Source organism: Anguilla rostrata, chromosome 9, assembly GCF_018555375.3.
Source record: "Anguilla rostrata isolate EN2019 chromosome 9, ASM1855537v3, whole genome shotgun sequence".
In the NCBI taxonomy this organism is placed as follows: domain Eukaryota; kingdom Metazoa; phylum Chordata; class Actinopteri; order Anguilliformes; family Anguillidae; genus Anguilla; species Anguilla rostrata.
The window spans coordinates 50,966,469-50,990,200 of NC_057941.1; the positions used below are offsets into that span (position 1 = coordinate 50,966,469).

General features: G+C 44.3%; 3 protein-coding genes and 1 non-coding gene across 4 annotated transcripts; 2 read left to right on the forward strand and 2 right to left on the reverse strand.

Annotated features, from left to right (window-relative positions):
• The first annotated feature begins 1,610 nt into the window (after positions 1-1,610).
• Positions 1,611-4,031, forward strand: LOC135264088 (mesenteric estrogen-dependent adipogenesis protein-like). Its single transcript, XM_064352745.1, has 5 exons — positions 1,611-1,925; positions 2,012-2,148; positions 2,404-2,519; positions 2,705-2,875; positions 3,058-4,031. The coding sequence occupies exons 1-5, from the start codon at positions 1,723-1,725 to the stop codon at positions 3,070-3,072; spliced, it is 642 nt and encodes a 213-aa protein (XP_064208815.1). The 5' UTR covers positions 1,611-1,722; the 3' UTR covers positions 3,073-4,031.
• Positions 3,820-10,544, reverse strand: alox5ap (arachidonate 5-lipoxygenase-activating protein). Its single transcript, XM_064352746.1, has 5 exons — positions 10,208-10,544; positions 9,252-9,333; positions 5,883-5,953; positions 5,423-5,504; positions 3,820-4,333 (listed from the first exon to the last, which is right to left on the reverse strand). The coding sequence occupies exons 1-5, from the start codon at positions 10,275-10,277 to the stop codon at positions 4,171-4,173; spliced, it is 468 nt and encodes a 155-aa protein (XP_064208816.1). The 5' UTR covers positions 10,278-10,544; the 3' UTR covers positions 3,820-4,170.
• Positions 10,545-11,291: 747 nt separating this feature from the next.
• trnae-uuc (transfer RNA glutamic acid (anticodon UUC)) lies at positions 11,292-11,363 on the forward strand. Its single transcript has one exon. It is a non-coding gene; the product is annotated as a tRNA-Glu (tRNA).
• Positions 11,364-13,817: 2,454 nt separating this feature from the next.
• Positions 13,818-22,691, reverse strand: uspl1 (ubiquitin specific peptidase like 1). The gene is made up of 9 exons (XM_064352744.1): positions 22,525-22,691; positions 21,579-21,735; positions 20,528-20,650; positions 18,863-19,985; positions 18,631-18,741; positions 17,765-17,894; positions 17,066-17,191; positions 15,941-16,101; positions 13,818-15,709 (listed from the first exon to the last, which is right to left on the reverse strand). Exons 2-9 carry the CDS (start codon positions 21,702-21,704, stop codon positions 14,175-14,177), a joined length of 3,435 nt encoding a protein of 1,144 aa, XP_064208814.1. The 5' UTR covers positions 21,705-21,735; positions 22,525-22,691; the 3' UTR covers positions 13,818-14,174.
• Between the last annotated feature and the right edge of the window lie 1,041 nt (positions 22,692-23,732).

Here is a 23,732-nt window from a genome sequence, read left to right on the forward strand (position 1 = left end):
CGGCCGAATCTAATCACCGATTAAACTGGGTTCTTGAGTAACCTAGGCGATATGGCCGTTTGATAACTTTTTTCATCAAATAAATCAAATCATAATTTAAAAAATATGCTTTGTGTTTACTCAGGTTCCCCCCCCTCTCTAATGTTCCATTTCGTCTGCATATCAGAAACCATTCAGTGTGACAAATATGCAATAACAGAGGGAATCGGGAAAGGAGCAGGTCCGTTTTCACAGCACTGTGAGACCTTGGCAACCAAGCACTAATACTCCTGCTTCTACTTGTCAAGGTCTTGAGTAAAGGACCTTTCATTAGTGAATTGGTTTAATCAGGTGTACTCCCGTGTCATAGAGCTGGCTAAAAGCAAAACCTGCATGCAGGCTGGACCCTTTTCGGGTAACACTGGACACCCCTGTGATAGCAAATGGAAGCAGCATCATCCTAAGACCCAGCAATTAATTTTTGTGCCCAGCAGGGGGACATGAGTCTCTGGTCTTTATATCAAGAACCACGCATTCTACTATGCTGAAGTCTACACAACAAAGAGCCTTCAAAAAAAAAAACCAAAAAAAAAAAAATCCAAAAAAGATATTTATGAAAATACTTGAATTGAATTGAATGTCAACTGTAATGTAACTTTGCGCATAGTGGAATGCAGAGTTTCACAAACATTTTTTTTCGGGATTCAAACCAAACCGAGTAATTGACGTGACTCGGAGCTCAAAGATGGGAAACCAATAAACCTCCATTTATTTTCAGGCTTTTAAGGGTTGTTTCATAGTTGAAGTGCAGGCTTTTCAAGCGAAATACACAAGGAAATGAACCTGCTGAGCAATGAACATTGCACATGTTTAACACCATTGATTTTTCACAGGTGTAGTTTTTTTTTTAATTTATTTTTTTTTTTAAAGAAGTGGGGGCCATGTTTGTTTCCTACTATAGGGAGAAATAATACTTAAAGTTGGTAAAGGGACTGTTAACTTCTGCATCAAATGTGCAGGGTTTATGGCAAGCCGTTTTAGCTTTAATTCATTTCTAGAGGATATCACAAATACAATTCTAACTAGTTAGAATGCAAATTGATGATATCAGAAATTCAATTGTAACTAGTTATAATTCAAGCGTTTTCCCCATTCATTTCAATTGGACCTTTCATTTTTGATATCAAGAATCAAATTTTAACTAGTTAAAATAGGAATTCTTGATATCAAGAATTGTATTTTAACTATTTAAAATTGGACATACTAATTAAAACTAGTTAAAATTCTATTATTGATATCCTAAATTCCCATTTTAACTAGTTAAAATTGAATTCATGATATCAGAAATAGGTACTTTAACTAGTTGATATTATATTGATATCAGTAATAGATTTTCTGATATAAGAAATTGGCATTTTAACTAGGTCAAATTCCAACTCCCATTGAAATGAACGAGAAAAACGTTTTAAATCTGATTAATTAAAACAGTCCAGCATTGTAGCCTAACAAGTTCCCGGGTGTGAACCTAAATCTCTAACATTCCAAAATCCAAGATATTGTTACAAATAAAAAGCTTAAGGTAGAGGCGAATCTTTGGTGTAACTCGACAAACACAGCCCACTTACGCGGTGATGTCGTATGTCACGTGGGGGGAAACGCAGGGTTTAATGGACTGCGAACGTCTGGCGCGTTCACTCGCATTCAACTTGACAAGGCTGTGACGAGAAACTGAAAAAAAAAACAATGTCTGCTGACAAGAAGTCCAAGTCCCTGATGGACGTTATTGAACTGGAAGACTTTCTGGCGAATCCTCCAGTCGATTTCACCGTTGACGTGCGCGGGACGGGGTACAGATTTGTGGAGTACGACTGTGACCGCTGCTGCGTCTTCATTGACGAAATCCAGAGTGCTAAGGGGAAAGTGATCTTCCAGAATTCACCTGGGAGGTAAGCAGTGAAGTATAAATGTTCGCATAGTGTAATCTATTGTGTCTCCCTGCTTGAGATTAATTATTTTCATCGTTTTCTTTTAGGGCAATAAAAGTCCGTACCATGAAAGACTACATGCAAGTGCGGAAAAACATTACATCGAAACGGATTTATATCCTGGTATCGGCTTGTGAAGGCGCCGCAAAGTCCAAGAAGAGTAAAGATGCAAAGGCTCTCCTGGGTAAGCGCCTCCGTTTTACACTATTAACCTACTCCTAGCGTTACTAAGTTGCTTTTTCATTAATGGTAATGATACTTCTCGTATTGCTTATACTTATGTATTTATCGGTCTTTGTGTTTTTTGAGACCATTCCGTTGCAAAAGTTGCAAACAACCAGTAGTGTTGAGTGCCTGTGTCACATATATGGCATTAGTTTTGAATTGTGTAAATATTTATTCACTTTTTTAATGTATCGAATTAAATTCTGTTTTCCAGAGCTGCGGAAGTACATTGTAGCGATCGACGGTAGCAATCCAGTCATCAAGTGGGAGCTGGAAAAGGGACTGGACTGGACCATCTCTTCTGTGGCTGGAGAAAGCTACCGAGTGGATGTAAGTTCCTGTTTGCACAGGTTTACATCTTTACCATTCAGGAAACTCTTACATTCACAATTTTTGTGTATCTAATATGCATGACTGAAATGCCATCCATTTGTCACCGATTCTTCTTAGATATGAGCACTAGTTGCATAACCTGCCGGTTGTAATTAAAAAAATATATATGTGGGATCCTGCAGATCGACCTTGGAGATATTGTGAATTCCTGGGTGGGAGAGACGTTTCGAATTCCCGTTGAGGGGGAGAAAGTGACGCCGGTTTGGAAGAACACCTCCTTCACGGTGAAGTACCGCTCCGATGCCCTGTTTGACGTCTCCCACTGGCTCGGGCGTAGCAAACGCCAGTTCAAGGTAAATGGATGCACGCTTGCGTCCTATACTTAAGACCTAACCAGAGAATTAAAAAAAATATAATGCACAGTGCATTGCTTCTGGTGTGTTAAACATTGCAAACTGCTGCTTCCGTGACTCACATATTGGCTCAATATGGAAAATTTTATAATAGCCTAACCATGTGATTTTCCCTTCATCAGATCCAAGGGCGGTGAAGTCATAAGAGAATTCTGAAAAAGGGCTGCCATCTTGTCTGGAGTCTGCAATTCTGATGGTCACCATAATGGCATGCATTCCTTGCCCATATCGCCATCTTGGGGTTGTTTTTGCAAGGGAAAAATTCAGCTGTCAGTTTACCTACCTGATCAGTTGAAGGCCATTGTGTATGCCTTGTTATGCTTTCCCACGTGACTGGAATATTTGGGTGGCATAATGTGAATGGACCACGAGGTGGTGCTGTTGGATGGATCGACAATGGACAATATGTGCAGTGAAGGTTTTCTATGCACTTATTTTATATGTTAAATGAGGAACGTGGCTGTACAGTGCTGAGCACAGCACTGTACAGCATAATTTTATAATTATTTATTATTTTTTACATTTTGGCGATTGAACATTAGTGTCTCTCGTTAAGTTTCAAAAGTTAAACTCTTCGCATGCAGTTGCAGTTTTGCTGGAATGCACCGACATTATATTGGTGGAAAGACACGAGATGTTAAATGGGCGGCTCCCAGTTCTATCCGTGGTGTTGACGGCGGGTCAGGATACTTGTTTAAATCTAACCTGTGTGAGGTTTGTAAAGAGTGCTCCTTTATTTACTGTCTCTAACAGTACTGCTCCTTCTGAGGGGCGAAATTTCACAATGATGGAGGCGACCTGTTCAGTTGATATTGTTCCATTTATGATGACTGATTTAGAAGTCTCATAATTTAGAAGTCTTTCATAAGAATGATGACTGCATCTTAATTCTTTTTTTTATTGTTCAAAATGTTTGGTTCAATGTATACATTTTTTTATTAATTTGATTGTCATGGTGTATTTCAACAAGATCCAAAGTATGCCACAGAGCAATTTACATGTTACTTGTATGGATGTTAGGATTTATCTACTGGTCTTCTTCTGAAGCACTGTTCAAGTTGGCATTTTTCTAAATAAACATGCCTTTTTATTAAAACTTTGTGTCTTCACTTTTATCGTGAAAAGCAAGTTCAGGGTGCATGGAAATTACAAAGAGGGGGAAGGCTTTAGCGGGCTGCTGGTGCGAAGGCCCACTCCGGCTGTGGTGTGCAGCGCTTGCCTGGCTGTCGCCCCCTTCAGGGCAGGAGGAGCAGTGCGGACGCCGCCTTCGTGACGGTCTGGATGTACTCCTTGTAGTCGGTGGCCAGGTAGTGGCTAAGGAAGTAGCTGACGACGCCCACGATGGACATGAGGAAGAGGAAGGAGAGGATTCGCTTGCCGAAGAGGAAGCCAGGTGTGCTGCGGAAACATGAACCACGAACGGGAAGAATGCGGGAAATTAAAAATCATAAACGTACGGGAAACAAAACCGCTGGAATTGTTTTGATAACCGTGGCACATGCTTCCAAATAATTTAAACTCGGTCTTCCTATTATTCTAGTCATACACGAGGTCAAAAAAACAACACAAGGCATTGTAATCCAATGGCCTGTTTATGCCTTAGTCTTGTTTACTGGTTACACCCTCATAGCTTTTAAATGACATACAATGGTATTTTCAAATGACAATGAGTAAGCATTAAATGCTTGTGTTTGCCATATAAGTTGTTTTCTTGTATTTTACATTGCTTCCTGGGCCAAGTATCAAATGAAAAAAATAGACCTTTAATCTCAATGTGCACCACTTTGTTAAATAAAGATACAATTAAAAAAAAAAAAAAAAAACATTAGTTCTCCAGACAATGGCCTACTTATTCTGGTACGTTTGAGACAACATGAGCACATCCCCCCCCCCCCGCCCATTTATGTCACTCTGAAAAAATAGGTTATTACACAAGTCCTGCTGTCGCAAGAAAGCAAGTGAGTGTGGCAATGCCTCTTTCTGCTTAACCTTCAGTATGGCTGTTTTTGTTTTGTTTTTTTTTTGTTTTGTTTTTTTTGTTGTAAAAGTATGCAAGTAGAGGGTATAGAAAAAGTTTATCAAATGCAACAATCATGTGAGAAAAGTATCATATTGGAGCAAAAGCAAGTAAAGACCACTCTCCAGTGGAGAAAGCATCGCTTCATTCATTTAAAATGAAAAAAGAGAAAGCAACGGAAGCATGACACTGGTTGAAATGTTGCAAAACAAAAGTGGTCATTTAGTTTCTTATGGTACCAAGACCGTTTTGTCTTTGTCAAGTTTTTCAGAAACAGAAGCACCTGTAAGTCATGACAAAAAAAAAAAAACAAATGCTGAGATGTGATTTTTATGCCCAAGCTTTAAAAAAAAATTTTTTTTTTGGTTCAGAAATTGCAAGATTTGACAATGCGTATCATGCTTCTGGTTTCAGACAATTAGTAATTTCAGGGGGGGAAAAAAAAACAAGACTGATGTGTGCATGCGTACCTCTGAGACGTCTGGCCCATGTACCCCACAAAGTACTTCTGTCTCGCCCCCAGGTACACCAGTCCAGCAAACGCAGCGGGCGCTGAGTGAGAGAGAAAAGGCGCTTTACACACAGGCTGGCGCTCAGTATGTCAACCCGAGAGACGCGCCGTGAACACGTCAAAGAGCAGGACGAGCCAAGACATAATAATTACACAGCCGCCGCATACCGCGGATGTCAGAATCCAGTCCCAGAGAGCTGCGGTGTCCGCTGGTTTTTCGGTGTGTGCGTTCCACCAGGGACGCCGTTCGTCGAAGTTGTTGACTGGCTAAAACAGCCCGCACACCATGTTCTCAAGACTTTAATTGGCTGCTAATTGTAAGGAAGCCACAAATACCTACAGACACAGCAGCCATCCAGGCCTGGAGCTAGACACCCCTGCAGTAACAGTATATGATACATTTATATATATTTCTTTACCTTGGCTTAAACATATCCCAGCACACCACATCACAGCAATGAAGGTAGGGTAGGCATCCATGCAGTTTCGACTGTTAAAAATGGGAGGGACAAAAAATAAGATGAGACAAACTTGAAACCCATCAGTGGCAGTGTTCATGAAGAGCAGAGAAGGTTTTTTTTAGATGTTTTTTTTTTTTCCAACTTTCTCAGTCAGTGTTCTAGAACTCTGCTGCTCTCAGTCACCAGTAGTGATTGTGACATCAGCATTAGAATGTTCTTAACTAGACAATCACTTCTGGTAATAAAAGCTAGCAGACTCTGCGGCTCTCCAGGACCAGGGCTGGGGACCCCAGCAGAACCCTGTGGCTCTCCAGGACCAGGGTTTCAGATAATTGAGCCAAAATACCAGGGAACCCCCTCCTCTTTGCAATGAATCATGGGATCACTGGACTAAATCTCCCCTTGGTTTCATCCATCCATCACAGCAGATTGCTTTGAAAGGCTCATAAACTTCTCACTGACACCTCCACGCCCAGCAAACTGTCTCTGCAAGCCACTTCCTTCTAACAAAACACAGAGGAGCATGCACTGACAGACCTTGTTTGTCTAATAGCACTTATCCTCTAGCCACATGGGATTTCAACTCAACAAAGGTTGTTTTAGCAACAAAATGACGAGGTGGATACACTATGTACTTCATTGGATTTTACTGGACTTTTTTTTCCATAGTAGTGCATCGATTATTGATGGTAATTTATTATTTTATTTTATTTATTTATTTTAATGTTTATTTGATAGGGACAGATACATTTAAACATAGATTATTGTCAAACAATATCCAGTGCAATGTATCAGCATTTATAGCATGTGCTAATTTCCGATGCTTGTCCCTAGATGGGCTTTTCAAACACACACACATGCAGCACAAAATCATGGGGTGTGGACCCCAGGAAGACTAGCTGTGCTTTAGGGCAAAGCTAATGGGGATCCTAACAAATAAACAAATATATATATATATATCATAAAATACATACAATAAACTACCAGAGCATTATTATATACATTATGAGATGATGCGTATGGTATGTTAATGGCATGACCGTGTATAGTAATTGTGTCCTTTTTTAGCTACACTGCAAAAAACAGCCCTCTCAGTTTTCACTGATATGGCAAAAAAGTATCTTGATGTTGACCATCTTCCTTCCTTCCTATGCCTGTCTCACATACAACTCATGGTGACTACTGTGGTCTTTGACCACGGACCTGTTCAGCACATCCAGCTTCAAATATCCTCTAGAAAGGCTGCTCAGGCATAGCATTCACTAGCTGCAAATGATGTGCAGTACTGGCCACAACAGGATATGAGTAATGGCGAGCATTGCATCATGGGTAGGCAATTGTAAGGTTTGGGTGGAGTACTCTTTTGCCATTAACCAAGAAGCCCAAACCAAATTTGTGCCGGTAAATATGCAGCTCTATAATTAGATTAAAGAATGCATTCTGTGTAAAGTCAAAGACTTCTGCCAACCACTACTCATGTTTCCATTCTAGTCTGGCTGAAGGCCATAACCGTTGCCTGTTATATAGCCAGTCATGCTGGTGGCTGCGGGAACTCAGATGACATCACAGGTCCAGGACCTCAGAGCTCCACGTTCCCGTGGTTTCCGGTCATTGCTTCCCTTGCCCCAGCGTAGGCCCTTGGAAACCAGCTGTGCGGCTGGCCAACTCGGAACGCCCAATAATATTTCACGCAGCGCTCGTTGCTGAGACCTCCGCTGACGATTTCGGAGAGAACTCGGACCAGCGTGCGCTCGCCACCAGGGCACGGGACGCCGGCCACAGAGCCGCATCCTTAATCCTCCGGGGTAGCATGGCAGCGTTACATGGTGGTCAGGCTACAGAGCTTCCAACGCAAAGGTTGTGGGTCACAGTCCCCGCTGAGGTGCTGATTCGCAGTCCCCTTGAGCAAGCTGCATTGCATTACAGGCATTTAGCAGACGCTCTTATCCAGAACCACTTACACAAGGTTTTTTTTTTTTACATTACTTATACAGCCGGATATACACTGCAGCAATGCAGGTTAAGTACCTTGCTCAAGGGTACAACCGCAGTTGCCGTTATACTACACCGCTGCCCCACAAGTTAATTTACTGGGGGGGGGGGGTGGTTTCATGATGCAGGATTACTGAGTTACCTGGATAACTGCACATGGCAGGGGCGCCATATGGGGGGGGGGGGAGTTAGGATGATTCTAAGGGCCTGTGACTGACAGGGGCCCTAAAAAATTATTAGAACATTAGGTACGTGTAACATTAGGTGGTGGGGTCCAATGTGATATCTTTTCATGGGGCCCAAAATCCCTGGCGTGGACTGAAGTAAAGAGAGCTGTTTTATCCTGTAAACCAAGTAATCTTGCTTCATGAAATCCCCCCCCCCCCAGGCTAGGCATGTGCGTCAAAGGCAATATGACACAATTACACATCCTGCCTTCCCGATTTATGTAGGAGGGAACCATTGGACTGCACGATACCCACTGAGTGAAAACTTAATGGAAATCCATCGGCACAATAGTAGTGAGTCATGTGAAACGTAGTTCAGGTGGAGTGTCTTTACCGATTCAGATTCAGAAACAACACGATCTAACGTTTTGTGTTGTTGTACGTTCGCGAATTCTTAATTAAAACGGAACGATACATGCTCTGAAGGTGTTCTGACGCAATGTAATGCCCATTTTGTTTCAGAATGTAAGCAATATCATAGACAACCATTTACGAGACAGTTCACAGCAGGATGTGGACAACCAACTTCTCTTCATAACGGGAACCTCAAATGAACGTTCTATTTCTGTCTCAGCGTAGCACTGAGATATGATTTTATCTCTTTTTCTTCATGTTGAAACAGTAACGATTTACATTATATTGAAATCATTTGAAAGGTAAATATACTTGTAAAATTTGGCTGCTTAACCCTTTTAATGATAGCCCCATGGCTTTAGGAGATAACATATCCAACTCCACTGGATATGTTATGTCCAAAAACAGAATATAGTCAACGGCGTTGTGTACTGCCGCAGATAATGTAGGTTGCAATGCAAATAAAAATGCAAAGTTGATTACACAGTCAGTGGAAAACCCGAAGGATAAAATGCAAAGCTACGCAGGGGATTTCAGTTAAGAGACAACACAGACACTGTTTCATAATTTGCTTAACCGCCAAAGATCTGAGAAGTTCCTTAAAAAAAAACAAGCAAACAGACAAACAGATAAATAAATAAAATTAGGTGTTCTGTACGTATTGCCTTCAAACACTACAAATAATTATTGTCTCGTTTGTCATTTCTCCATCATTCTTGGTTTGGGATGTCTATATGTCATATAGGTCACTCACCTCGCACAGTACACCCGATCGAAAGCCGCAGTCTTTGTCTTATCCGCTTTGCATTCCTTCTCCACCTTCTGCGCAAAGAACGCTGGAAAAAAAAACGTTACCGTTATATTGCAAGGCACAACTAAACAATTTCGTAAACTAAACAAACAAACCCGCGGGTACAACAATATTGCTACTTTAAATTCATATAGTTTTAAACACCATTTAAAACAAATGCAGTGTAAAAATGTATTTTTAAACTTCAAACGAAATAAAAACGCTTCCAAATGCGACACTAAACGTTGAAACTTTTCAAGTGAAAAAGGAGGCATTCTTCTCAACTTTCTTACCACCCAATGCTATGTTAAAGTGCTGGGAATTTTATAAATATATTCTTGGACTTGCACATAATCTTATTATTTCCCAATTTGCGCCGACGTTTTATACAAATAAACAAACAAATAATTAAATAAGACAGAAAAAAGTTGCTTAAGGGGCGTATCGGCGTTTTACACACTTGCGGTGTATACATTTCTAATGAACGCTTTACAATTACCCTGTAAATGTGGCCAATAACAGCCATTTTCCTCGAAGGTTGCATTTCAATATTTCTTGCACTCTTCACGCCAAATATTGATCATCAATTTAACGTTATTCTTAAAGCGCGCACACTGACCACTTCGGGGACTCGCGCGCACCCCTCAAACGTGTCCATATAACCAGCACTTAAGGTAGCCTACATCTCCGAAGTTAAACTTTACTTAGAGATGCGATCATATCAGCCTCCAAGTGGAAATTGATAACTACTTAGTCGAGGTTTTCTGCGCAGGACACTATTTAAGATTTAACCGTAAGATTAATTTATAAATGAGGACCCAGCTCATGAATAAAATAAGCCTATTGGTATGCCATGCAGCCAAGTCAATGCCGCATATAAGATAATACCAGGGGTTGGGTTGGGGGGGATCCTTGCTTACCATTCTGAAGAACACTCAGCAAGGTGACCAGAACCAGCAGGAAGATGTTTTCCATCACGTTCTCTTCCATGTCGACTCAGATGATGCTAGAAGATGCAGACGTTTCCGCTTCTTGGGTTCAGCTAATGAGCATATACGCCACGTCAAACAGCTACCCCTTTTAGTAGATCAGGAAGCGAGCCTATCTTTCACCATTCTGTTATACGTTTCCTTCCTCCTTTTTAATCTTTCATCTACGTATATGTGCAAATATCTTTGGTTAGCATTGCAGCGTGTTGGCGTGCACATTTGAACAAAAAAAAAGAAAAAAAGTCCAGGGGTCAGAAAGTTAAAACCCCAGCACGCGCTTCTCCCGCCCATGAACTCAGCCAGCTGATTTCACTTATTAGTTCTACCTCCCGGCTGCAGAATTACACTAATAAGAAAATGATCAGGTGATTAAAACAAAATACTGGGGAGGACTTTTACTTTCTACTTTCTAAACCTGGACTGTCCAAACCTGGGGGGGGGGGGCTGCAGCTAGAGCAGTGGTGTCAAACTCGTTGCCGTGGAGGGCCGTGTGTATGCAGGTTTTCATTCCAACCAATTAATGCTGCCTTAATTGAGTCCAATTACTCATTCAGCCATATGCGTTTAACTGCATTGAAGCACAGAATATAAGAAAATTTTTATTTAGACAATGCGGGTCACCATAGACGTCGGGTCACCATTGTGCACAAACCTGCATCCCTAATTCAGCAAATAATTGAACTAATTATATAATCAAGATCTGAGGCTGGAATGAAAACCTGCATACACACGGCCCTCCATGGCAACGAGTTTGACACCACTGAGCTAGAGGTTCAATAAACAAACACCTGGGTAAACGAGGACGCACAGTAACCTATTGGAAATGTGCATACTGCGAAGCAGATCGCTACCGTGAGAGAAAATAAGCTACAGGCTAATATGCGTACCGAGGTTGTGTGGAGTCGCAGGCTTGCTACAAGACACTACTTCAGACAGCGAATATTGAATGAAACTATTAATTGTTCAAAACTATAAAGTAGGATTTTGTTTACATGGTTTCGTACGGCTAATGTGTTCCCATATGGTCTAGCGGTTAGGATTCCTGGTTTTCACCCAGGCGGCCCGGGTTCGACTCCCGGTATGGGAATGGGTCTTTTCTTACCATCAAAGATCTTGACAGTAAACCGCTGCACAACCGCGTGTGTTATTTCTACGTAAATAACACGACATAAATTACACCATTGTTGTACGTTGTCATAATAATCATGTATAAGATCTCAAAGAACCGAAAAGAAAATGCTGCGTTGTTTCTGTGTTTTTTTTTTTTCCTTGGTCCAGAAAGCCCCACTAACAGCCTAGCTACACACCCGAAGAGTAATGATATCTTATAATTAGAACCGGTAATCCTTCAATGAACCATGCACTTTACAACTGCGACATGCCTACAGTAGCCAAACTACTTAGCCTACTTTTTACATATCTCAACAAGTGCACCCGTTCATAAAAATGTTAGCCTCGCATGCCATGGTGAATGCTGAGATGCGGGTTCTCTCAAATATTGAGCGTGTGAAATGCAGATTATACAAAATTGCTATCTGTGGATGTATAGCCTATCCGTTACATTAGTACCACATCTTTTCCGCTAGAGGGCACAAGGACCTTACAATTCGCCATTTCTGGCGAATCCCGACCGTAGACACGCTTCAAGCTCCAGACGAAACCAACTGTCTGTCACAGTACTGTCCGCCATAGCCTACTATAAAACTACAGCAAATCACTTTCAAGTTCTCAGACAATGTAGGCCTATTTGGCTTGCTTTAATTGCCATTGAAGACATAACAGAATTAAGATGATTGTTGCAAATGAACAACGAGCAAGTAACACGTGAACTATTAGTATGTCAAATAGCTTTTTAACAAAACGTAGTTAGCCAGCCAGCTAGCAATATTTTCAATGCCACATGATCTCCTTTCCGTAGCCGGTTTGCTAATAGCTTCGTCGTAAGCTTTTAAACAACTGTGACAACAAACAATAGTTAATATCGTATGCAACTAGCAATGTTAGTCAGCAATCATTGCTGGGTTGCTGTAACTACCAACCAAGCCAGTTTAATCATAAACTAAAACTATAGGCTGCTGCACGCATATCGGCTTTTGCAACGTTAACCAGCTATAAAAAGCGGCCGGTAAAATTGGGTACAATAAGCTAAATGAGTATAATTGGCTAGGTACTAGCAAGCGTCGTTATCTTGTTTTTGTGAAAATAGCTTAATAAACAGCTAAATATATTGTTTTTATTAAGCTACAAAATTACGCGGTTTATAACCCATTTAATTTTAGTGTTAACTTAAATTCGCTTGCGGTTTGTTAAAATGGGAATCGGACTGGTCCCAGATGAGAAATCTTTTATTTGCAAGCTTAAGACTGCCGTCCTTCTGTCTTCTATTGACATAGCAGTAGGGTTGGGGCAGCTGCCCTTTTGATGTTTACTGAAATTAATTACTTTAGAAATTTGTTAACAAGGCTATATTTTAGGATTATATTTTGTTTTACTGCAGTGTGTACAAACTCATGGTACATAACCATTATCATCTTTCTCGGCGTAACTGGCATGAGCAAAAAGCCACTGTAGCTACAAATACCAGTGCGTTTAATCCCCTTCACAACTGTTATGCGACTCGGTGTTAGTGTGAAACTCGCCATCCAGCTGTATTGCAAACTAGCTAGTTAAACTATCACTACATTTTTTAAACTCACCAAGTTTAGGCTACTAAATTTACCTTACATTAACCATCGCGACACCCTACGAGAAACACGATGGTGTATCGTGGTTCATTTTGGAGAGAAGACAACCCAGTCAATATAAAAACGTTAATGACAAACATAAGGGATTCATATCGTAATGTGTTGATTTGTATTGGCACACTTGCCTGTCCTGTCTGTGACCGAACATTCACGAGGATTCTTTCACAAAATCAGGTTTGACCTTATATAGTTATTTTGCAAAGAACTCCTACACAGTATTTTCAAATGTAGGTCTACCTGAGATCGACCTTCCTTTGTCACTATCCGACCCAAAAGTAATGTCACCTTCCAAAACATACAAAATAGAACACTTTTTTTGAAGCCAATGCAAAATCAGTAGGAAGTTCTAGAAGAAAATCACACCCCATAATCTTTCACCAATGTTTTGTCCAGTTTTGAGGAAGGAAACCCAAATAAATCAATGCCTCCACATCTTCCGAAGTTCCGTTATGCAAACAGACTCGTGGAAGGGGAAATTTCAGTATTTATAAATAAATCACAGGCATTTGATTCTCCAGAACATTAAAATTTTAAATGGGCTGTGTTCAGCAATACAATAATAATTTTGTAGTATGCCAAGTTATTTTGCCAAGAGATCACAAATGCCAGTAAAATGTTCTTTACTGAACATTCAAATGCTGATGTCACAATCACTGCTGCTGACTGAAATCAATGGAGTTCCAGAACGCTGACAATTTTGAAAAACCATTTCAAGAAAACTGCCCTTCTCTAAGGGTTAATCTTTCAGTTCGTTCTCAACGGCGTATGTTCAAGAAGCACTCCACGCAAGCACTGGCTGAGGTCACAGCTGAACAAAATTTAATTTATTTATTGAGACTAAGAATCTAAATTAGCGTTCTGGTCCTGGGCCAGTGAACACACACAGTCTGCGTGTCAGCAGACAACCATATAAACTCACTTGAATCGACAATAATTATACAGTAGTTCATTTTGTACAAACAACACGTTAATTATTGTCAGCACCCTTTTCTTTACAAAAGAATATCAAACTCAGGACACACAAACAAACAAAAAAAAAAGTTCAAACATCAACATGAACTGAAGGAGCAGTCTTTTTGTGTCCGCATGGCTCAGTGTACTAAGTCCAGCTCCTGAGCTCCACAGGCCAGCGAAACGATGTCAGATCTCGCTGATTAAAAGAACATGTCCAACATGTTAAAATCCACGTTCTCCGCGTGGCTGGTCTGAAACCCTGTGCCGGACATCAGCTCGTCCAGGAAGTCGTCTTTGGCGGATGCGAGGTCGTTTCCCGTCGCCGCGGGGACGGCCCAGTCCGCCGTCCCCCCTCCCCCTGGCCGCGCGGTAGCGGCGGCGGCGGTGGCGGCGGCGGTGGGGGGGTTCTCCACGCCCTCCTGCGCGGTGACCAGCATCTCCAGGAGCCCCGTGCTGTCGGGGGACAGGTTGCTGGCGGTGGTGGCGGGCGAGAGGAGGTCGTTGAGGAGCTCGTCGTAGCCGGCGCTGCTGCACTGGGAGGTGGTGGAGCTGACGGCGTAGGGGGAGCCCACCGCCGTGCTGTCCGGCCGCTGCAGGGAGTCCAGCGCCTCCTTCCCCATCATGCTGTCCAGCGCCGCCAGAAGCTGCTTCTTCTTCTTCAGCTTCCTCATCAGCTTGCGGCGCAGGGCGCCGGTGTCGTCGAGGGGCGAGATCTTGGTTTTGGGGTCCCTGGCGGGCCGCAGGAGGGTGGTTTGGGGGGGGGCCTCTGTGCCGCGGGCCGGTTTTAGGGAGGCGAGCGCGGGGTTGCCGGCGCTGGGGGGCTTCTGGCCGGGCTGCTTGAAGGCCTCGTTCTCGGGCCTGGAGTCGTCGGTCCGACAGAGGGGCCCGTTGGTGGGCGCGGCGACCCCTCGGGCCTGGAAGCCGCTGAACGTGGCGGCGACTCTGTCGGGGAGCCCGTCGTCGGTGGCGAGCTTCAGCGCGGGCTTGTAGGCCGGGGCGGCGACGGCGCGTTTCGGGGGGGCGGGGGTGGACTGGAACAGGGGGTGCTTGCTGAGGACGGCGGACATGCGGGAGGCGGGGAAGGCCGAGGGGGAGGGGGGCTTGCTGACGGGGGAAGGCGGGTCCGAGCCGGGGGACGATGGGTCGGGGATGGGAAAGGGCCACCTGATGGGGGTGGCGGTCGAAGGCGGCCCGGCGGGTCCCCTGTCTTGCGGAACCGGCGTCCCGCCCCCCGGCGCTCTCCGAGCCCCTCTCGCGCCCCGCTGTGGTTTCGTCGTCTGGCAGCCTTTCCCTCCGGCGGCCCTCGTGGACGAAACGGGGCTGGTTTCCGCGGCGACGGGCGGCGGCTGGCCGTCGGGCGGGGCGCCCCCGTCCGCGTCCGCCTTCACCTCCACCAGGGTGAGGGTGACGATGTCGCTGTGGGACAGGCCCTCAAACGCCTCCAGGAGGGTGGAGCTTCCCACGGACGAGTCCGGCCTGTCGGGGGACGTCCCGCCCTGCGTCAGCGCCTCCACGATGTAGGTGTCGTCCTGCGGGAACGTCAGCGAGAGGTCGCCCGCCCCCGCCCCCGCCTCCGGGGCAGCGTCGCCCTGGTGACCGCCTGCGAGGCACGCCCCCTCCGGCTTCGGTGCCCCGTCCTCCCAGAAAACCATGTGAATTTGACTGGCGGGGACGGGCAGTCTCTTGTGAGAAGTGCATTGTGGGTATTTCAAATCGTCAAACTCAAGCCACGAACCTGTAGCGCATGGGAGGGAACACAAAACGGGTTTTCATACCGGCGCAAAAACGTTTTTACACACCATGTGGCATTTCTGTCCTCTGAAGCATAAATTCAAAACACGCAATTAGCCAGCCACACCACACGCTCTGAAATCAGACACTTCTGCATCGACCAAGCCGGCGGCTCAAAACAGCCCAGTTTCTTTTTTCTTTTTTTATTTTTTTTTTAGAGAAATTAAACACTAACCAGAGTCGTCTCGGATCCACGCTACAAAGTGCTTCAGGTGCTGATCGTACTGGATCACGGTGCTGACAGAGTAGTGGTTGCCGTGGAAGTCAAAGGAGTACGCGTCGACGTCGTTCTGAGGTAGGCCTTCCACAAAGTGCAGGGCAAACACGGGGGAAATGCTGAAAAAAAAACACAGCATAAAATAATAATTAAAGGGCATCCTGTGTGTGTGCACGTGTGTGTGTGTGCGGTGTGTGTGCGTGTCTGTGGTGTGTGTGTGTGTGTGTGCCCTCCGCATTAACACCTGCAATAAGCATCAGGCTGCAGTTAACTTTGCATTCCCGTTGGGTAGATTTGTGATGTCTGGCGGAACTGCTGTGGGCGGGCGGCAACGGAGCATTATGGGTAGGGAAGTGGGCTTTTAACATCCAGCTGGGGGACTGCAGTTGTAGCCTTGAGCAAGGTGCTTACAGGCATACTATGCAGGATCTTTATCTTGAACATATTCTAAAATACCCATGCCAAGGCATATCCATGAGGCACTGGCAATCTCTGTCTTTCTCTACTTTCGCTGAATTCATGCACCTTTACCTGATATTTGTTATTCTACAATGTGTTTAGGATGTTTCTGGGCATGGTGCTCTTTTCTGTGTAGGGAGGGGTGAGTGGGGCTACAGAGCCTGTGGATTGGGATCAGATTTTGGAGCGTTTGCTATTGGCTAGCTAGCTGCTACAATGGCCCAGATACAGCGAAGCAAAAAGACGAGTAGCCTGGGCTTGTTCAAGAACCCTGGAATCGCTTTTCCTCGGTGGCATCAGCTTAAGTTCACCAAGGGGATGAAAAGCAATGTGAAGTTTGTTTTTTATTGGACCTGTAAGTAACAATACCCGTAGCTGTCCAGCTAGGGTTGCCAGATGCAATGTACTCTTCACGTGTCGCGCAAATGTAAATTCAAACCACTATGTAATATAGAGAGACTTGTTCAACCCTGGAAACGGATCAATTCATTTCAACAGCATCAAAAAAAAAAACAGATCAAGTGACTGTTAGGGATCAGATTTGGACCAGATGCGGCCCGGAAACTGACATAAACAACGGGAAGGTCCAGCGAGAGTAAAGATGGCCGTTGGGGACAAGCTCACCTTTTCAGCACCATCTTCCGTTTCTGCAGTTTGCGTTCGCAGTTGTTGCACTGAGCCTGATGCACTGCCCGCAGGGGGTGCCAGTCAGGGAACACACCTGTGAACGTGCTCAAGGTCTTCTGGCACCTGCGAAAAATCACGCGTAACGTGGGCACTGTAAATATCTGACTTCAATAATGAACGTCCTCCTGCTCTTCCCACAACAGCGCCCTCCCGGCAGTCTGCTGGGCAGGCTTCCAGGTTCCATTCAAACTCATTTTGGGCGTCACACACATCCTGTCCTTCGATTTGACTCATTTCTTTCATCTTAAACAGCCATTAAGCTTTTAATCTTCAGCTTTATTGTCTGTTAATGTAGCTACCGACACAAGGGATGCCGCTCTAAGACAGGTTCCTACTGCTGATTATTATTATTATTAATCCCACTGGTAAGTTTCTTTTTCTAACCTCTGTTTTTTAGAGGGTTCAAGCCCTGTCTTTCCCATTTTCCTAATCTTTCCTGTGTTCTCATTTTCCCAAAAAGCATTTTTGTGGCGGTGTCTCTGTCAAAAGTGGCTCAACTGGTTCAACCACTTTTATGTTAAATAAATAACTAAACAAACAAGCAGCTCTGAACGTGACTAAGTCAATTCCTATGCAGGAAAAGTACATATTTTTTGTTTAACCAATCAGGAGCAATCCCAGGGTGATTGGCCGTACCTGCTCCTGGAGGTGTGGCCACAGACGGCACATTCAAAGTCCCAGTGGAAGATGTGCTGGAACAGGGTCTCGACGGAGGAGTCCAGCCGTAGCAAGGCTGGCAGCGCAAACACTGGGGTCTCCTCCTGACCTGTAGGGGGCGACACAGGGCAAAAAGAGCAACGCTTACACAGGCTCTCAGTCAAAACACAGACTAGACAGATATGGACCAGTCCAATGAAGCACTTTGAATGTAAAACCGCATGCAAATCTACATTGCAATAACGGGTGGCATAACAGTCACAGTAGACTAAATCTTCTCCATAAATAGATCACAGGCTCACGTGGTGTGTGAAAACCACAGTATTAGACCAGTTTAGCTGTAGTGTGCATCTGAAATCCTAATGAGTGATACTGCACAGTTGCCAATTGCCACATCTTCCGACCAGCAAGCCCATACAGGTATAAACCTTCATCCAAGATAAGCGTTATGCTTACAACAACTGAATTAGTGCCATGTTGACCCCACACCACGACAGTTTATACAGTCAGATTTTTCCCTTCTAAGTTTTAATCTGCACCATTTCATCACTGACTTTGCACCTCTTGGTTAGGTCTCCACCCTACTGAATAGAACCATGTTTACTTCTTTTCTGTTAATTAACACTGACCGCATTTTATTACTGATTTAGAGGAGATTTCCCAGTTAATGTGCCTGTTTCACAACATCAAGGACAGCTTACCTGTAAATATCAAATTTATCATTTTCTCAGAGAAACAGTAAAGTAAATTTTTAAAAAGCTTAAAAATCAAGCCGCTACCATTGATGAAATGGTGGCCCAGTTCTAAGCATAACTCCAAAGACTAAGACTGCACGTGGAATTTACCCAGGTTGAGTTTCAGTTTGGGCTGAAGCAGCTTGAAGGCAGACATCCGCACGTCCTCCAGCTCTTTCACCGTCTGGTTCAGGACCGCCGAAGGAACCTTGACAATTTTATCTGTCATGGAAATGTAAAAAAAAAAATTATAAAAATAAAGAAAATGAACAGGTGCAAAAACTCTTTCAACATTCACACAAAAACATTACTCATATAATAGTAACAAAGTTTCTGAATTAACCTTCGTGACCCATTTGTTCCTGAGCTTTCACATGATCACAGGCTTCTCTGTAGCGATTGCACAGCTGCTGGACAGGCGAATTGTTCTTGAGCAGGCTGGCCGCACGCTTCCTCAGAGTCCGGCAGTGTACGAGGGCCACTAACAGAGTGTCTAGCCAGCACAGGTTATTCTCATTCCTCCAGAACAGATGCGAAGGAACAGCAACCATCTCGGCAGGTCCATCTTCCTGCTCCACAGTGGGCCTCACTTCCTCCTCCACCGTGGGCCTCACCTCCTCCATTGTGGGCCTCACTTCCTCCTCCACGGTGGGGCCTACTTTTAGCTCCGCTGCGAGCCTTGCAGCCTGCTCCACAGGGATTGCTCCTGGCTCCACCATGGGCCTTGCTTCAGCCTCTGCTGCGGGCCCCACGTTCAGCTCCTCTGTGAGCCCGACTTTGTGCACCTCCATTGGCAACTCTTTCTCTTCTTCAGCTAGCCTTGCTGTCTGCTCCTCAGGAACTGCTTCTGGCTCCACCGTGGGCCTCACTTCCTGCTCTACTGTGGGACTTGCCTCCGGCTCTTTGCTGCCACCGGTTAATACCTGTTCTTTGAGAAGAAGTCCTATTTGCTCCGCAGTAGGCCTTGCTGCCTCCACCACAGAGGACACCCTGTCAGACACGGGCACAGTCCCGTCCCCGTTCTCCGACCCCGTTTCGCCCGCAACTCTCAGGGGACCGCTGGGCTGCGCCTCGCCGCGGCCATCGTCAGGACCGCCACCGTCCGCCCCGAGCGACCCGTTCTGCAGCGGCAGAGCGCCGTGTCCCAGATCCCCGCACGCCAGGTCTCTCGAACCCGGGTCAGCCTGGCGGCCGGAGCCTTCTCCCGCGGGATGAGCAGGGGCTTCCGCGCGCTCGCCATTCCCATTAGGAGACGCGTTCTGCTCGGATGCGTCTCCGCTGTCCCCAAGGCCTGCGTCGGTTGCCAAGCCGACGCCGCCCTCGGGATCTTCCGCCTTATGGCGCTTGGAGCAGGCCACCGCGTCTTCATCGCTGGGGCCCTTTCTCTTTCCGCCATCTTTACAGTCTGCCGCAGTGAGGCTGCTGAGAACCTCTTCCAGGGGTTTGCTCACCAGGGGAAACAGGCACTGAAAACGCAATAAAAAGTCCAGTTAGAGTCACACAGGAGAAATTCCGCTGGGTCACAATATGCTGGGGACACACTTAGGGGAAAAGCCAAACCATTGTCTTTTCATAAAATAAAAAAAGAAAACAAAAGTGCATTTTTTTCTTGTTTAAATACAGCTTATAGGCTACAGAAACAACAAAACCACATCAAAATTCACAATCATGTGCCCTGCAATAGATTGGCGGCCTGTCCAGGGTGTATTCTCTGCCTCTAGTCCAATGCATGCTCGGACAGGTTCCAGAACCCCTCGCAACCCTGCCCAGGATAAGCGGGTATAGACAATGAATGGATGGACGGATGGATTCACAATCAATTTCTGACAAAAACATTAATTTAAAAAAAAAATGCAAACCTACAAAATGCTTAAATGCTGTTTAAAATGTCGCGATGCCGTTCCTCGATGGTAAACATGGGTTCCAGACCGTTTCGGGCCGTCCCGAAACACGTCAGGGCGGAGCGCGAGGCCTCCCGTTTCTCTCCCGGCCCGGGCGGTAAACTCACCTCGGGGTTCGTGCACAGAGTTATCGACTCGTGGAAGTTGATGCGATACGACCGAAGCCCGTAAACCTGGCCCTTGGCCGAACACCACGGGCAGCTCTCCACCAGGGAAGCCCGTTCATTCACCTGGTAAGATAAAACTTGGAATTTTAATGGCAAGAAACAGAGAGGGGACAAGGTGGGGGGGAAAAAGACCAGCAAGGAAATCAGCGCACACACAAACAAACAAACAAGCGAACTGCAAACGATCGAGTATCAACAGCTCACTGGCTGCAAATAGGCACCAGGAATGCCTGAGAGTTCCCAGGAGCAGAAGAGTACACAGTCCCTTTGAACAGCAAGGCTTAGAACCGTCAGTGTTTAATAAAAACGAAATTGCACACCCCTCAAATTCTTGTAGGATAAAATGTAATATTTCAATGTGTAACGGGAGTCAATACTGTTTGTTCTATGTTTTAATGCAGGGGTGTCCAAACTTTTCTGAAAAGGGCCTAGGTGGGTGCAGGTTTTTGTTTTAGCCCAGCACTATAACATCTGAGTCTACTAATAAAGGTCTTGATTGAAGGTCCTGATTTGTCAATTCACTGAACCAGGTATCGTAATGTTGGGCTAAAACTAAAACCTACGGCCAAACTTACAGGACCTTTTCGGATAAAACTGGGCACCTCTGTTCTGGTGTATGGAACGGGAACCAAACTCTTCCCAGATACCCAGGACAAAATCATATTCACACACTCAACTGGATTTCAAGATTGGCATCATTTGTGCATGTGGATCTTGGATGACTTCCAGATCTCAGTCATGCCAACAAAACATCTTACCATACATTTGTGGAGCACAGAAAATGACCAACACAACAGCTGAGTATCACAGTACAATCTTTCGCCTTTTTACGATCGTTTCCGTTTCACGTTGGCAGATTGTGTTTTCATTCTGCCACCTTATAATTGATATTGTGACATTAAATCACATTAAAATCCAATCATGTTTTTTTGGGGTTTGTCAAATCAGCTTTGCACAAGTGACAAGAGAGAGAGAACTGAGTTCAACTGACTTTTCCCAAATACCCCGCCGGATCTGGGGGAGACACCCCTAAATCAGTGCTCTCGCCGTTCATTGGCAAATCACTGGGGATTCCGGTGTCGGGAGCCGTCCGCTGCCATCCGCTAAACATTACCATTTCCCTGGAGTCTGGCACGTCTCCGCAAAGGCTGCGCAAGGCAAAAAACACAAGCAATCATTCAACCATTCTTGTAGCGTTACAAAAAAAAAAACAGAAACGCGGAAGTCCGTCTGTCTAGTAAACTCGTTTAGTTAGCAAGATCTAACTATATTACATAGTGCTGCTGTGCAACGTCACCTATTGGTAGGCTTACTCAAGACGGCGAGCGACCTCCCTATATATTTGCATAATTCTAAGCAAGACAACTACTTAAGCAGCTCGGTTATTTAGCAATAACTATCCATCATAGCAAGTACAGTGCAACAAACACATTTTGTAACGCAGCAACAAACTAAGGTAGCAAGAGATCCTAAAAAATAAGACCACGCTTTCAAACGTCCTAAACGTACTTCGGGTAACCAACTAGATAGTGCAGTTGCTTATGAGCTAAATATCAAGACACACAGCTAGCTCTCGTAGCTGCTAAACTAGGTGGCTATCGTGTTCAAATGTCAAACTGAAGTTATGTTAACAGCCAAAAGGCCAGCTGTGTATCACTATCATTTTGCTTATGGGCACACAAGAATGCAGACAAGATAGAGTAGCATTACTTTTAATCCTGGTGCCTACACATTTAAAATGAGAAAGAATGCGTTTTCAAGCATACTCAGTCTAAATTACGTATTAAATGAGAATGTAACCTAAACAATACATAGCACTAACTACGTTAGCTATCTTGCTAGCCCAATAAAGGAACCGTCAGTGCGGAATGTTAGTTAAATGTTAAACACATATCGCTAACTACAGTAGTCACAATTTAAGCAATCATAGACCTTACCTCTTTATAGAGCGTATGAAAACAATAATTGCAGAATAGCATCACAAATGCTTTCAAAATCCTTCCATTCAACATGAACGACCGGCCGCTAAGTTTACATGTGCTGTTTCGTCTGTTTCGTGCGGTCTGCGTTCTGTTTCCGGTTGTGCTACAAGAATTATCTTCCCCATTCGGAAACGTGCAGCCCATGCTTTTCTTATACAGTTTAGCGTTTGCTTGACTAGCCTTTCTGAAATGCTATTGAATCGCGACAGTGATCACACCTTGCACATAAACACAAAAAGAAGTTAATTTCAGCACAAGATACACTTGAAATTATATGAGAAGTCAATTTGCTTCAACTGTCCTAAATCCATATGCTAAGTAGCCAAATTGCTATTCTGATCATTTTCATTATATTCCTATTAAATAATGGACGTTCATATTACATATTATATTTTAGATATTGTGCGAATTTATGTTTTAATTACGATGTCGTTATTGATTTCATAATCAACGCAATACGTACAGTATCATTTAACAATACAAATAGTCGTGGGAGTCATTCTATATTTAGGCCGGTGTGGTTTTATCATTGTTTTGGATTTGGTTTGCTTGCTCGCGTGCATATGCTTCTTAAGGTCGCTATCTGGGCCGCCTACTTAATTCAGCATTTCGCCAAACAGATTGTGAAGGGGATTTTCACTGCTGCGTGTCTGTCTGAAGAACAGACAGTACCCGTGCTGCAGTCTATATGCTGTGCCCTTTCTCGAAAGAAAAAAATAAATTAGCATAATTTTCCCATGCAACACTTGCTCCTCATTCATTAACGCGTAGTTGGGAGGCTCCCTTCCCCTCCACAAGCGAACACGTATGATCTGTCTTTGACGACCCTCTTGGCTGAATTGCAGCACTTCGAGGTTCGACAATTTTTTTATTCAGACGAAACCGATCCAAGTAATATCATCCTACTCCGATTTAAAGAATGAGATTGATGACTCATAAAACAAAAGCAAATCATAGTGTCAATGAAACATACAATGTCTGTGTGTGGGAGAGAGAGATTATTTTATATGATAAATACACATTTTATTGTGATTCAAATATAACTTGGCATTGAATGGTGGGCCAAGTTAGCCAAATCAGCCTTACTTAGTTTAATTAAATCTGCTATGCAAATCTAAATACGAAACAGCACAGACCTGGTCTATATCATACTGACTGACATA

Coding starts and splice junctions, on each gene's coding strand:
- LOC135264088 (XM_064352745.1), top strand. CDS start 1,723: ATGTCTGCTGACAAGAAGTCCAAGTCCCTGATGGACGTTATTGAACTG. Junction 1,926..2,011: donor TTCCAGAATTCACCTGGGAG/GTAAGCAGTGAA, acceptor GTTTTCTTTTAG/GGCAATAAAAGTCCGTACCA. Junction 2,520..2,704: donor GAGAAAGCTACCGAGTGGAT/GTAAGTTCCTGT, acceptor GGGATCCTGCAG/ATCGACCTTGGAGATATTGT.
- alox5ap (XM_064352746.1), bottom strand. CDS start 10,277: ATGGAAGAGAACGTGATGGAAAACATCTTCCTGCTGGTTCTGGTCACC. Junction 5,954..9,251: donor GATCGGGTGTACTGTGCGAG/GTGAGTGACCTA, acceptor CATTTTTAACAG/TCGAAACTGCATGGATGCCT. Junction 5,505..5,882: donor TGGGATATGTTTAAGCCAAG/GTAAAGAAATAT, acceptor TCTCTCACTCAG/CGCCCGCTGCGTTTGCTGGA.
- uspl1 (XM_064352744.1), bottom strand. CDS start 21,704: ATGGTAATGTTTAGCGGATGGCAGCGGACGGCTCCCGACACCGGAATC. Junction 19,986..20,527: donor CTCTGTGCACGAACCCCGAG/GTGAGTTTACCG, acceptor TTGCGTTTTCAG/TGCCTGTTTCCCCTGGTGAG. Junction 15,710..15,940: donor GTGGATCCGAGACGACTCTG/GTTAGTGTTTAA, acceptor CATGCGCTACAG/GTTCGTGGCTTGAGTTTGAC.